General features: G+C 42.8%; 1 protein-coding gene across 15 annotated transcripts in view; it reads left to right on the forward strand.

The window, feature by feature from the left end:
- The first annotated feature begins 9,020 nt into the window (after positions 1 to 9,020).
- Positions 9,021 to 13,331, forward strand: part of Acbd5 (acyl-Coenzyme A binding domain containing 5) — a 46,348-nt gene continuing 42,037 nt past the window's right edge. For 8 of the 15 annotated variants that reach the window (NM_001355637.1, NM_001355638.1, NM_001102437.1 and 5 more), the window contains exons 1-2: positions 9,927 to 10,139; positions 10,306 to 10,474. In NM_001355637.1, the coding sequence (NP_001342566.1) occupies positions 10,125 to 10,139; positions 10,306 to 10,474 (184 nt within the window). In that variant the 5' untranslated portion in view covers positions 9,927 to 10,124. Of the gene's footprint in view, positions 9,142 to 9,926; positions 10,140 to 10,305; positions 10,475 to 13,331 lie in introns of those variants that run through there. The other 7 variants (NR_149742.1, NM_001355639.1, NM_028793.3 and 4 more) reach the window with 4 other exon arrangements.

Here is a 13,331-nt window from a genome sequence, read left to right on the forward strand (position 1 = left end):
TTTGCTGAATAAACTGTTGTTAGAAGGACTGGTGGTCGTGTCGTTCTTGCTGGTCGAGAGCGGACGCGACAGTGCCTTCCTAATCTATATCTTTAATTAAGCTATCCTGTTTCCATAACACTTTAAAAAAAACAAACTTTTTGTAAAATTATTTGTGTGTGTTCCCACATTTGTATGTATGTATGAATACTCACCTGTGAGGAGCCGCCCTCACATTCGCCATTACAAGATGGCGCCGACATCCTGTGTTCTAAGTAGTAAACAAATAATCTGTGCATGTGCCGGGGTAGTTTTCCACTCCATGTGCTCTGCCTTCCCCGTGACGACAACTCGGTCGATGGGCTGCAGCCAATCAGGGAGCAACACGTCGGAGGCGAAGGACAATCCTCCATAAAAGGGACGGGGTTTTGCCATTCACTCTTCTTCTCCTCTTGCTCCTGAAGAAGTAAGCAATAAAGCTTTTGCCGCGGAAGATTCCGGTTGTCCTGAGCGTGTTCTTGCCGGTGGGGACAAAAGCTCGAGATACTCACCCACAGAATACATGTGTAGGACAGATCACAACCTCAGGTGTTAGCCTTCAGATTTCACCTCATTGGGGACAAAGTCTCTGATATTTTCTGCTGCAGATATTGTCCTGACTGCCCTTCTCATGTACTTGTAAGTATGGTGGGATACCGCTATGTACCACCACAGCTCGTCTTACCTGATGATTCAAACTTAGATCCTCATGGTTGCATGCCAGTTGGTTAACCTAATGAGCCATCTCATCAGGCAGCAATAGAAACTTAACTGAAACCCGACAGTTGTTCAGAAGTTTCATAAAGTCCTTGGTCCTCCTGCACCACTTCTCAGTGACTGGGCTTCTATGCATGGGCCACCATGGTTGGCTTCCTGCTTCTATTCTAATACAATTATTAAAACTTTTTATATGTTTGGATCATTTAATATTTTTCTTTCAAAGTTCAGGTGTGGGAAGCCGTTGCAGAGTGGCAGTTGCAGAGTGGCAGTTGCAGAGTGGCAGTTGGCTACTGCTGGCCACCACACATACATAGGCAGTAAAGGTTCTTTTGCCAAGGTGAGGTTTTGAGAATTGACAAAAGTTAACCAATCAGATGAGAGACAAGTTAACCAATCAGATGAGAGACAAGTTAACCAATCAGATAAGAGAGAACACCTGTCCTAGGCCTATAAAAGCAGCACCAGTTCTGGGCTCGAGGTCTTTTCGCCTCTACAATCAAGCTCTCCCAATAAACGTGTGCAGAAGGATCCTGTTGCAGCGTCGTTCTTCCTGGCCAGTCGAGCGTGCGCAAGAAGTGGTGCCGAAAACCCGGGAAAAGAAACATCTTCAGGCACGAGCGAAGACCCCCTGCTACAGGGAGGATTCAGAACTGCATCACGGGGAAGGAGCGGTTAATAAAGGTTCCTGTAAAACAGACTGCTGAGAAGGATCCGTTGTGGATTCAGAACTCTTCAGCTGGGGAACGGTGATAATGAAGTGTTCCTGCAAAACAGACTGCTGAGAAGGATCCGACTGCATGGATTCAGAACTCTTCAGCTGAGGAACGGTGGTACCGGTAAGTATCCCAAATTGATCCCCAGGTTAAAGGGGGATATGTTTTTTAAGAAAAAGAAAAGGGAGAAAAAATAAAAGGAATCAGTGAGAAAGAAAAGGAAATAGTAAAGGAAAGGAAAAGGGAAAGGAAAGGAGAAAAAAAAAAAGGAAAGAAAAAAGGAAAAGAGAGAAGAGAAGGAAAAAAAGGATTGAGATGATAAGGTTCCCAGCTTTGGGACAAGTTAAGGTTCCTGGTTTTGGGACAAGTTAAGGTTCATGAGTTATGCTTTTTTCTCCTATTGACCCTTTGTGGGTAGGTCTGATAGTTTTGGTCTTGTTTGTTCTGATATATGGACTCTGTTACTGTTTGAAACTGTGTGTAGAGGCAGTCAAGACAGGTCAGAAAATCCTTACAGAGCAACAAGAAAGTATGTCGGAAGAGGAGAAGGGCTTAAAAAGAAAAAGGAAAAAGAAAGGAGACACAGTGTTATCAGGTGGACAGAAAGGACAAAATAAAAGGGCCAAGGCGGAGGAGGAGAAAGGCATGCCTTTCACCTGGGCAGTATTTAGATTGGAAAGCCTTCCTTATTGAATTTGCAAATAAACAGGCAGTGGCTAACTCTGCTGCAGGAAATCCAGCATGGGATAGGGATATGCTGCTTGGTCAAGGTCGCTTTGCACAGCAACAGACAAGATATCCAGTGCAGGTGTTTGAGCAGGTGAATCAGATTGCCATAGGGCGTGGAAATCATTGCCCACAGGTGTTGACGGTGTTGACGTGGGCGAGAGGGTCTGTTTGTTTGTTTTCCCAGGATCATTGACAACAGCTGTGGGTCCCAGAACGACTGACAAGGACTGTGAAAGATCAAGATGAATCCCAAGATGATCCTGTTCCTGATGATTGAGACCGGGATAAGTATACCTTTGAGGGCCATAGTAAGATCATGGCCAGTACCTTTACTGGTACATTCCAATTCTTCTACCTAGCCTTTGTTTTTTGCAAAGGAATGTTTTTTGGATGTGCCTTATGCACGACAAACTCCTCAAGAACCATGGGTGTATAAGAATACTAGTTTTCATTTAAGTTATACATTATGCTTTGTGCATAATGTGGATAAACCTTTTACACCCTGTAATTTTTTTTTAAAGAAAAAGATTATCTCTAATTGGGCAGATCAAATTAATACTGCTGACACTATAAGTCAGATAGCAAAAACAAGACAAAACAAAACAAAACAAAACAAAATATGTCTGAGGCATTGCTTACCCTGCAAAGGGTGGATTCTCATATCACCTTAGGGTTAATGTTAGTGAATCAGAGAGTGGATATTTTACAACATGACATGGAACAGATGATGGATGTCATACAAATGAGTTGTGTGGCATCCACTTTGCATGTGTGCATTACTCCCAATAGGTACATTAATAATTCTTTTATTAAAAGTACAGACCTATCAAATTACCTGAAGGGGAACTGGTCGCAGGAGCTGGAAAGGTTGCAGACGAGGCTGCAGATGCAGATCCTGAACCTTAATGGGACCAGAGTGGAACCAGTGACCCTCGGAGACTTTACCTCTTGGCTTACCTCTGCTTTTTCTTACTTTAAGGAATGGGTGGGAGTGATTTTGTTTGGTGCTGCCATATGCTGTGGACTGGTGTTCATGCTCTGGTTGGTATGCAAATTCAGAACACAACAAAAACGTGACAAGGTGATTATAACTCAGGCACTTTTAGCTATTGAAAACGGCTCCTCCCCTGAAATTTGGTTATCTATGCTCAAGAATTAGTTGGCATCTGAGTTCTCTGCTCTTGCACCCAACGGTACTGGGATGAGAGAGACTCAATGATCATTGATCAGCCCTTGCTCATCAATAGGGTGATCATGATTTCCCCACTAATTCATTTTTTGGCTGGCCTCTTTTGCAGAGTTTGCCCTAGGTCATTTAGCAGTTACTGTCACACAGCACTGCGGTATCCAGAGATGGGCAACTTTCCTCATGCACAGACCAACCTAAGACACGGGGCCCAGTGGCGATAGGGTTACCCTATGACGGGAAAGGCTGTGACATTAGAGGAACGACCTAAAACAGGAGCCACGGCGGATGGACATAATTGCACAGCCTCATTTTATTAAAACAAAAAGGAGGAGATGTGGGAAGCTGTTGCAGAGTGGCAGTTACAGAGTGGCAGTTGCAGAGTGGCAGTTGCAGAGTGGCAGTTGGCTACTGCTGGCCACCACACATACATAGGCAGTAAAGGTTCTTTTGCCAAGGTGAGGTTTTGAGAATTGACAAAAGTTAACCAATCAGATGAGAGACAAGTTAACCAATCAGATAAGAGAGAACACCTGTCCTAGGCCTATAAAAGCAGCACCAGTTCTGGGCTCGAGGTCTTTTCGCCTCTACAATCAAGCTCTCCCAATAAACGTGTGCAGAAGGATCCTGTTGCAGCGTCGTTCTTCCTGGCCAGTCGAGCGCGTGCAAGATTCAGGCTTTTGTTTTTCTTGATTTTATGACTCAGACTATAGATACTTATAGTTCCAGTCATTTGGTCTCCCTGTTCTTAAGTAGTTCATATTTATCTATTCCACTGCTGATGATCATAGAGCTGTTCTTAGGTTTGGGCAGTTAGTTACTTGTGTTGGTGCTGTAACAAAACACGTGACAAAAGCCAAAGAGGGAAGGAAGGATTTATTTTGGCTTATACTTCTAGGAGATACAGTCCACCGTGGAGAGGAATGTGTGGCAGTATTAACAGAAGGTAGAAAAAGGGACCATGAACTTGAAAGAGAGCAAGTGGGGGGGGGTGTACGTGACTGTGCAGAGGGAGGAAAGGGGAGGGAGAAATGATATTATACTATAATCTCAAAAATAAAAGAAATAATTAAAAGAAAATAAAATAGCAGAAAGTGGTTGGTCACATTGCATCCAAGTCACAAAACAGGGAACAATGAATGTGAGTGCTCAGCCCTCTCTCTCTCTTAAAAATGGCTTAAAAAATTTCAAAACCTCCTTTAATAAGGGTACTTAAATGCTTTACCCCCCCCCCCACCCACCCACCAGAGGTAAAGAAAAGGTTAATAGGGGAAAGGGGGATGTGGAGCTGTTTAACAATAGTTCTTTTAGGTGATTACAATTTTTCTTGTCAGGATATTAGCAGTTCAGATCACATGAATCAGCAGTGGTAGCTAGATATACTCGCAAACACTACTTATGAATGGGCAATGGCAGTTTGATCCCAAAGAAACCACAAAGCTCCACCAATTGGCCCGAGACTGAAAAAAAAAAAAAAAAACCAGCGGCAACAACAAAACAAAACAAAACAAAACAAAAAAACTGACAGAAATATCATGAGAAGCTGGTACATTTTTATCTATGAAGTCACGACAAATGACGATCAGCAAAGAAGGCAAGGCGAACCAATGCTACATACACTGCATCATCCATTGTCTGTTGGGTTATATTTATACCCCTTCCAAACTTTGCATGTTCTCTCAAGCGTCTGCTCTAGTAAAACATCACACGACCTTTTTCCAAGCTGCTTCCAGAAAAACACTAGGTGTCTGTCCTCAGCAAAACGTCCTCTCCTAAGACAGTTCCCAGAAAAGCATCACGTGACACAACTGAGTAAAAACAAAAACAAAAACAAAAACAAACAAAAAAACAAACCAAATTTTCCACTTCAGTGTTGAGTGCCTATAGATGCCAGAGACGTTGGATTTCATAGAATTGGAATTACAGGCAGTTGTGACCTACCTGATTAGGAATTGAATTTAGGTCCTCTGGAAGAGCAGAGCACACTCTCAACTGCTGAGGCATCTCACCATTCCTCTTCTGCCTTCCATGATTTTATGTATTTCATTAATGTATTATGGCTGTTTCTATATCCTTTAATACTTTTATATATCTTCATTTTTTCAAGACTACTACATTGTTTTAACTATCTTACATGCCTTGTTTGTCACACTAGACTTTGAGTTCCTTGAGATTAATTAATTTTGTTTCTTTTTGGCAGAACAGAAAGCCTATTCTAAGGTCTCAGACATGTGGAGAAGCACTCTGTCACCGAGATACACTCCCACCCATATTCAAACATGGTGGGAGTTTGGGAAGTATTTGTAAAAGAAGGAACATCTAAAATAATCCTTTCAAACTTAATCTTTATTCATTTGTGCTTTGTTGGGCACATAAATGTAGCATTTTATGTTTTTAAGACCAAAAGTATTTTAAAAATAAAACATCTATAGCAATGCATAATCAAGAATACTGCAAATTGCTGGGCAGTGGTGGCGCACGCCTTTAATCCCAGCACTCGGGAGGCAGAGGCAGGGGGATTTCTGTGTTTGAGGTCCACCTGGTCTACAGAGTGAGTTCCAGGACAGCCAGGGCTATACAGAGAAACCCTGTCTCGAAAAACCAAAAACAAACAAAAACAAAAAACAAAGAAGAATACTGCAAATTAAGTAATATACAAAAATACTTAAAGACATTAAACAGTGTCTCATGGGATCAAATTTTCAGTTAGAATTGTAACTTCACATAATTAGAAGACAGTTTGGGAACTGACTCCATCTATCACATTCATGAATATATTACAGCAGGACTTAACATGTTAAATCAACAAAGCTTACAAATTGCTTTTTTAAAATTTATTTTCGCCAGGCGCGGTGGTGCACCCCTTTAATCCCAGCACTTGGGAGACAGAGGCAGGTGGATTTCTGAGTTCGAGGCCAGTCTGGTCTACAAAGTGAGTTCCAGGACAGCCAGGACTATACAGAGAAACCCTGTCTCAAAAAACCAAAAAAAAAAAAAATATTTTCAATATGTGTATGTGTGTGTGCCTGTTGTGTGAGTATCTGCACACATGTGCATGTGCCTGTAGAGGTCAGAGGAGTCATATCTCCTGGATCTGGAGTTTCTGGTGGGTGTGGGCCCCATAATGTGGGCTCCAGGACTCACCTTTGGTCCTATAGAGGAGCAGTGCAGTTCTTGACTGTTGAGTGAGCTCTCTAACCCCAAACAAGACCTTTTCTAAAAATCAGATGTATTTATTCTTTGTTACCAGTGTGAGTGTTTTGCCTACAAGATATATACCCCACATGGCTGTGTGGTACCAGAGGAAGTCAGAAGAGGGCATTGGATCCCCAAGAACTGATGTTACTAGAGGTTGTTAACCCCTGCATGAGTGCTAGGAACCAAACTTGGATCCGTTGCAAGAGCAACCAGTGCTCTGAAGTACTGAGACTAATCTCTAGAGTTTTGTTGTTGTTGGTGGTGTTTTTTTTTTTTTTTTTTTTTTGTGTTAAAGACAGGGTCTGTCAATATGACTGTACAAGAATACACCATGTAGACCAGGCTGGCCTTGAACTCACAGAAACTTGACTGTCTCTCTGAGTGCTATGATTAAAGTCATGCAACACCATCTCTCTTTCTATTTTTAGCTGAGAATCTCACTATTTTGGAAATGCTTGTTTGAACTCCTGAGTTAAGGGTGTGATTCTCATGTCTCTGTTTCCCTTGTGTATGTGTAAGCCAGAGTACAACTTTTGGGCATTAGTTCTTGACTGCCAACATGTGGGTTCTGGAAACTGAACTCAGGTTGTTAAGTTGGTGGCAAGCACTTTTACGCACTGAGCCATATCACTGGCCCTTGACTCATTACTTTCAAAAAAAATTAATTTCTTTAAGGAATATGTGAAAAATGTATATGTCTATGTGATCATATATTTTATATCTACATATATACATACATTCTATAATATTTAAACTAGGTTAAACACATCAATTTAAAACAAGATATTTAAATTTTTTTTTTAATTTTTTATTAGGTATTTAGCTCATTTACATTTCCAATGCTATACCAAAAGTCCCCCATACCCACCCACCCCCACTCCCCTACCCACCCACTCCCCCTTTTTGGCTCTGGCGTTCCCCTGTACTGGGGCATATAAAGTTTGCGTGTCCAATGGGCCTCTCTTTCCAGTGATGGCCGACTAGGTCATCTTTTGATACATATGCAGCTAGAGTCAAGAGCTCCGGGGTACTGGTTAGTTCATAATGTTGTAAAACAAGATATTTAAATATTTTAATAATTGTTTTTTAATGAGTATTAGTGTTTTGGGTACATGTTTTGGGTATATCTATGCCTGGTACCTAAGGAAGCAGGAAGAGGGTGTCAGAGCCCATGAAACTACAGTTACAGACATTGTGAGCCACCATGTGGGTGCTGGGAATTGAACCTGGGTCTTCTGGAAGAGTGGTCAGTGCTCTTAACCAGAGCTATCTATCTCCTTGAATTTTTTCTTTGAAATAAAAACATCACATTTTCCTTCCAGTTTTTGAAACATACCACACATGATTATCTAGTCATTCCACTATATCACATCAGAGCTTCTACTCTTATCCATTTATAACTTATTCCCATGAGTTAAATTCCCACAATTTTCTTCTACTTCCTGCTCCACATCTTGGTAACTATCCTACGTGCAACTTCTCTCAAGTAATAGGCAGCTGTGTTAGTTTGAGTTATTATTGCAGTGATGAAACACCATAACTCGGGATGCAGAAGCAGGTGTATTTCTGAGTTCGAGGCCAGCCTGGTCTACAGAGTGAGTTCCAGGACAGCCAGGGCTATACAGAGAAACCCTGTCTTGAAAACAACAACAACAAATTATAATAAATAAATTCAGTGCAATCACTGGCAAAATATGCTGTCATTAGTCTGTCATTAGTAACTAATGATCTACAGAACCAGTAGGGTAGCTCATTACATAAGTCTAATGAGCAGTTGTCGAAATCAAGTATTAAAAATAAACACCCAACACTTTTTCAGAATATATATACCTGAGTATACTAGGAGTGACTGAGAAGCACCCAAGTTCAAGAAAAGAGTAGGTGAGGCAAAGATAAACACACAAAGCGTTCTCATGTTGAGAAGGTTAGAAAACTTGTGTTTCCCTTTTACATGATTAGGACAAGTCACATATTCATAGCAGGTTTTATGATTTGACTGACACTCGCTTGCTAAATCATTAAATTTTAGGACCTTGGGCAAGTCAACTATCATTTCCTCATCTATCAACACCTTACAGTGCTTTTGAAACAGATCATACGTTTGCCAAACATCACACATATGAAGGCGGTGAAGTACTAGGGAGCGGTTCTCTAGTGAAGCCTGCGTTCCTCCAGTGCCTTTGGTCTTTTTGATTAAACGATCAGTGAGTCCGGAACTGTTTCTGGGGTACTTTTGAATACAGGCCGCATGAGCCCTGAAAGAACTCTTCAGACGACACTGTTCTCAATACCCAGATAAACAAGCTATGTCAGAGGATTCCTTTCTGCTCGAAGCTTAAGAAGTACTTCGGAGACGCCCCAAACGCAATCCGGAAGAAAGGAACTTCCGCCACACACAGGAAGGGTGGGCTACAAGGAAAAACCGAACCGGAACCGGAGGGGGACTACGCCAGCCTACAGAGGAAGGTGTCCGGAAGCGCCGGGGGACTACAGTTCCCATAAGCCCGCGGGGGCAAGGTGCGGGGCAGGCGTCGAGACAAAACGGACAGGCCTTGCCAGTCATTTGGCTATATCAAGGTAAATGCCGACATCGCGGCTCCAAGGGAAGAGTGACTTATAGTTCGCAACTAGATTTTTACGAGTAATCTTCCCAACCCATCCTAAACCGACAAAACTGACGTTCCCAGCGGGGCGTCCTTGAGATTTCCAGGCCACGGCACTCTACGCCTGCGGGGAGCTTCCTAAGTGCCTACAACGCGGGCATTACGTTGTTCACCGACCATCTCCATCCCTAGCCTCCGGCGGAGCTGGACGTGGCTGTGCCTGTCTCCTGGGCCTGGAGAGTGGGTAGTGGAGGTGTTGCGCAGCAGGCCGCCACCGCTCACCTTTGCTCTCTCCGCGGCCACCCTTGGGGCCAGACGGTGAAAGCTGTCCCAGACTTGGGGGCCAGGGCTAAGCCCTTCCATCCTTGCCCTTAATCCTCCCTTTCTCCCCTTTAGCGTGTTGTATATCCACAGAAGAGGTCAAGTGCCTTCTCCTAGGTCACAGAGAGTAAATGTCAAAAGAAGTTTTGAAGCCACTTTTATGATTCACTCCCTTCTCCGGTTTAACCCCGAGGCTAGGCATTGAGGACCACCGACTCTTGTGTTTTTCTTTTCTTTAAACACTAGCGGTATCCAGGGGCCACCTTTAGGACCTGGCATAGAATCCTAGCGCGTCACCAGGCTTGCTGTCCTCAGCCCGAACATAAACAAGCACCGGGTTCTCCACAGACCAACCCCAGCCGGAGCGCCTTGCAGCCTCTTTTCCCCTCCTCTGAGAACGCGCAGCCCGTGCACGTCACCGCGGCGGAGCGGGTGGGTGGGGTTTGCTGCACGGCGGCCGCGGCGGCGGAGGCTAGTGGGTCCTCCGGTGACTCTGGGGCGGGGCTGTGGGGCGGCTGCCCACCGACGGCAGAACTTCTCAGGAATGGGGGGTGTGATTGGTTGGCCGGCATCTTCCGGGTGGGAGAAAGGGTCCGCTATCACGGGCGGCTCAACCTCCAAGGCCTGCTGCTAGAGATGCTCTTCCTCGCGGTGAGTTGTTTGGCTGTTTTTGTTGGCTGGGATGTACTCTTAGACACGCCCCACGAAGGAGGAAGGAACCGGGCCACCTGAGTTGATGTGGCCTTGATTGGGCAGGCAAAGGGGAATTGACCAGCTATGCTCCTGTCATTAATCCGCTGCTGCGCTCGGTGTTCAGTTTCATGCAGGCTCTTGGGGAAGCTGGTGCTGCTGCTGCTGTGTGATTACCGCGGACAGACCTTGGGACCGAGGCCGGCGCTGGCAGCTGGAGATGGCGGACACACCGTCAGTGTATGAAACCAGATTTGAGGCGGCCGTGAAGGTGATCCAGAGTTTGCCGAAAAATGGTATGTGCAGTGGGCTCTAGGTAAAAGACCTTTTCCAGCTGCTTCTAGTCTACCTTATTTAGCGCCCCCTCTCGCTCTGTCATTAAAAGAAATGTAATTGAAAGAAATGTAATTGAAAGAATGGTATTGAATGCTAATTAATTACCGCTGATTTTTGAGGCCAAAGGCGACGTATTATCTAGGTTTTAAGTAGTTTATATTCTTGAGAACAAGTCTTATCACTTAATGACTGTGGATTTGGGAAAGTTAAAAAACAAAAACAAAAACTGGGGAGGGATGTCTGGTGCTACCTAACTCAAAAGTGTAATCCGAACCTTCAGAAACTTTGATATGAAGCGGAAAGGAAAGGACAACTATATTCTCGTGTAAAATGATTATTTTGACTATGATGTGTCAGGTACGGTTTTCTTTGTGTGTATCCTGGCAACAGCTTGTAAAACTTTTTATAATTTTGTCTGACCAGTGTTAAGGATTTTTTTTTCCATCACTAAATTTTTTTTTCAGTGTTCTAAATAGAGAAGCTTGGGAAGAGAGACTTTTACTTTGAAATTTTATATCCATTTGCATTGTGATTTACTTTTCATAATAAATTAGATTAAAATTATCTTAAGCATTTTTATTGTGTGTGCTAGATTTGTAGGCCAAGTCAAACATAACATTACTATATTTGTATAGTATTTAATGTCTTCCCACTTTTCTTTTCTTTTTCTTTTTTTTTTTTTTTTTTTTTTTTCGAGACAGGGTTTCTCCGTGTAGCCCTGGCTGTCCTGGAACTCACTTTGTAGACCAGGCTGGTCTCGAACTCAGAAATCCGCCTGCCTCTGCCTCCCAAGTGCTGGGATTAAAGGCGTGTGCCACCATTGCCCAGCTATCTTCCCACTTTTCATGTATCATCATTTGGCTAAAAAATTAGTAGTAAGCATAGTTCATTCCAGTAAGAAATTTTCCGGAGGCATAGTTTTGGAAGCTTGTAGGGCATGTGTTGGCATGTACAAAGCCCTTATTTAGTTCCTGCACACCTTCAGAATCAGTGGCACAGGCTGCTTTGCGATGCCAGCTTTCTTGGAGGATCAGGAGGGCTGGAGCTTTGATTTGGCAGTGGATCACTTGCTTACTGTGTAGAAGCTCTAGGCTCCATGGTGTTGTCTATGTTTCACTTTGTATTGGAGGAGAACACAGTGAAGACTAAAGGGTAAGTCCAAATAAGCTGAAGGAAGGAAGGAGTAATAAGACCAGTGTGGTGATGGATGCCTTTAATCTCAGGACTCCAGAGGCAAAGGCAGTTGGATCTTACGAGTTCAAGGCCAGTCTGATCTGGATAATGAGAACCTGTCTCAAAAAACAAAAAAGAAAATAGCATAAGAACTCAATTAGACATTTACTAAAAAAATTGTTTTAAATTTTATTTACATTGGTGTTCTGCCCCCAAGTATGTCTGTGTGAGAATGTCCGATCCCCTGGAACTGGAGTTACAGTTATGATCATGAACTGTTATGTGGGCGCTGAGATTTGAACGCAGGTCCTTTGGAAGAGTGGCTAGTGCTCTTAACACTTGAGCCACCTCTCCAGCTCCAGATATGGAGATTTTTTAAATGTTCCACTAGGAGTATTTATAGGAAGGTATGATTTCAGAATTTCATGTAAGTAGTGTGTTCACTTCTCTAAGCCCTGCATTTGATATATCTTTGAAAATTGATGTTAGACCCAATCTTTCTATTCTTACTACTTCATTATTTTATATTCTATGTATTAAGAAATCTATATATAATGGAATGCAGGCTACCCAGTTTGGGTTACAAAGCAAGATCCAAGGTGTTTTGTTTTGTTTTTTGTTTTTGTTTTGTTTTTTTTTGTATTGAGAAATTAAGATAAACTTGTTAAATGGACCTTGCAACAGATGTGGTGTGCTGTGTCTCAGTGATAGAGGTTGCCAGGGACCTTGAGTTTAATATTCAAAGAAAAAAGGGTGGGGGCAGGCCTGGCTGGATGACAGAGTAGGCATTTAGCAGGCATGAAGCTATCAATAATAGAGACAACCCCCCTCCCTGTGGAAAAAGACAAAAAGGCACGTGTGCTAGTCAGCACTTAATGCACTGTCCCTAAAGCTAACTGATATATCTGAACAACATCTGCTACAATGATGCTAAATATCTTTGTAGTTTTTTTTTTTGTATTTTGTTTTTTAGACAAAAACTTGCTGTGTACCTCAAGCTGGCCTCAAATTTGGGAGATTTTCTTGTTCCTGCTTCTGAGTCCTAGGATTTTGGATGTGCTCTACCATGCATGGCTTGTAATACTTTATTTAGTGACTTGTTCACTTGTATTTCTTTACTTATTGGCAGTATTTGGGATTGAACCTTGGCCTTTCAACATCCGAAGCAAGTGCTCTGCCTTTATGCTGTCTTTCCAGAGTTATTTTAAATTATTTGGTTGGCTTTGAATTATTTTGCAATGAGATCTTGAAGCTGTTGTTATTTTTTGCCTAACTTTTATTTATAGTTTACAGTAATGAGGGTGAGGGAGGTGCTTCCTTGGTTAAGAGTGCTGCTGCTTTTTAGAAGACCCAAGTTTATTTCCCAGTGCCCATCCCACCTATAACTTCAGCTCTGGGGAGTGCACTGCCTTCTTCTGGCCTCCTCCAGTACTGGCATGCACTTACTTAGGATGTTGAAGGCCAAGCTTCAGTCCCCAATACTGCCAATAAATAAAGAAATACAAATAAATAAGCAGTTAAATAAATAAACTAGTATAAGCCATGCATGGTAGATCATATCTATAATCGTAGTGCACAAATAAAAATAAAATTACAGGGCTGTAGAGATGGCTCAGTGGTTAAGAGCACTGACTGCTCTTCCAG

This window comes from Mus musculus, chromosome 2 (assembly GCF_000001635.26).
Source record: "Mus musculus strain C57BL/6J chromosome 2, GRCm38.p6 C57BL/6J".
NCBI lineage: Eukaryota > Metazoa > Chordata > Mammalia > Rodentia > Muridae > Mus > Mus musculus.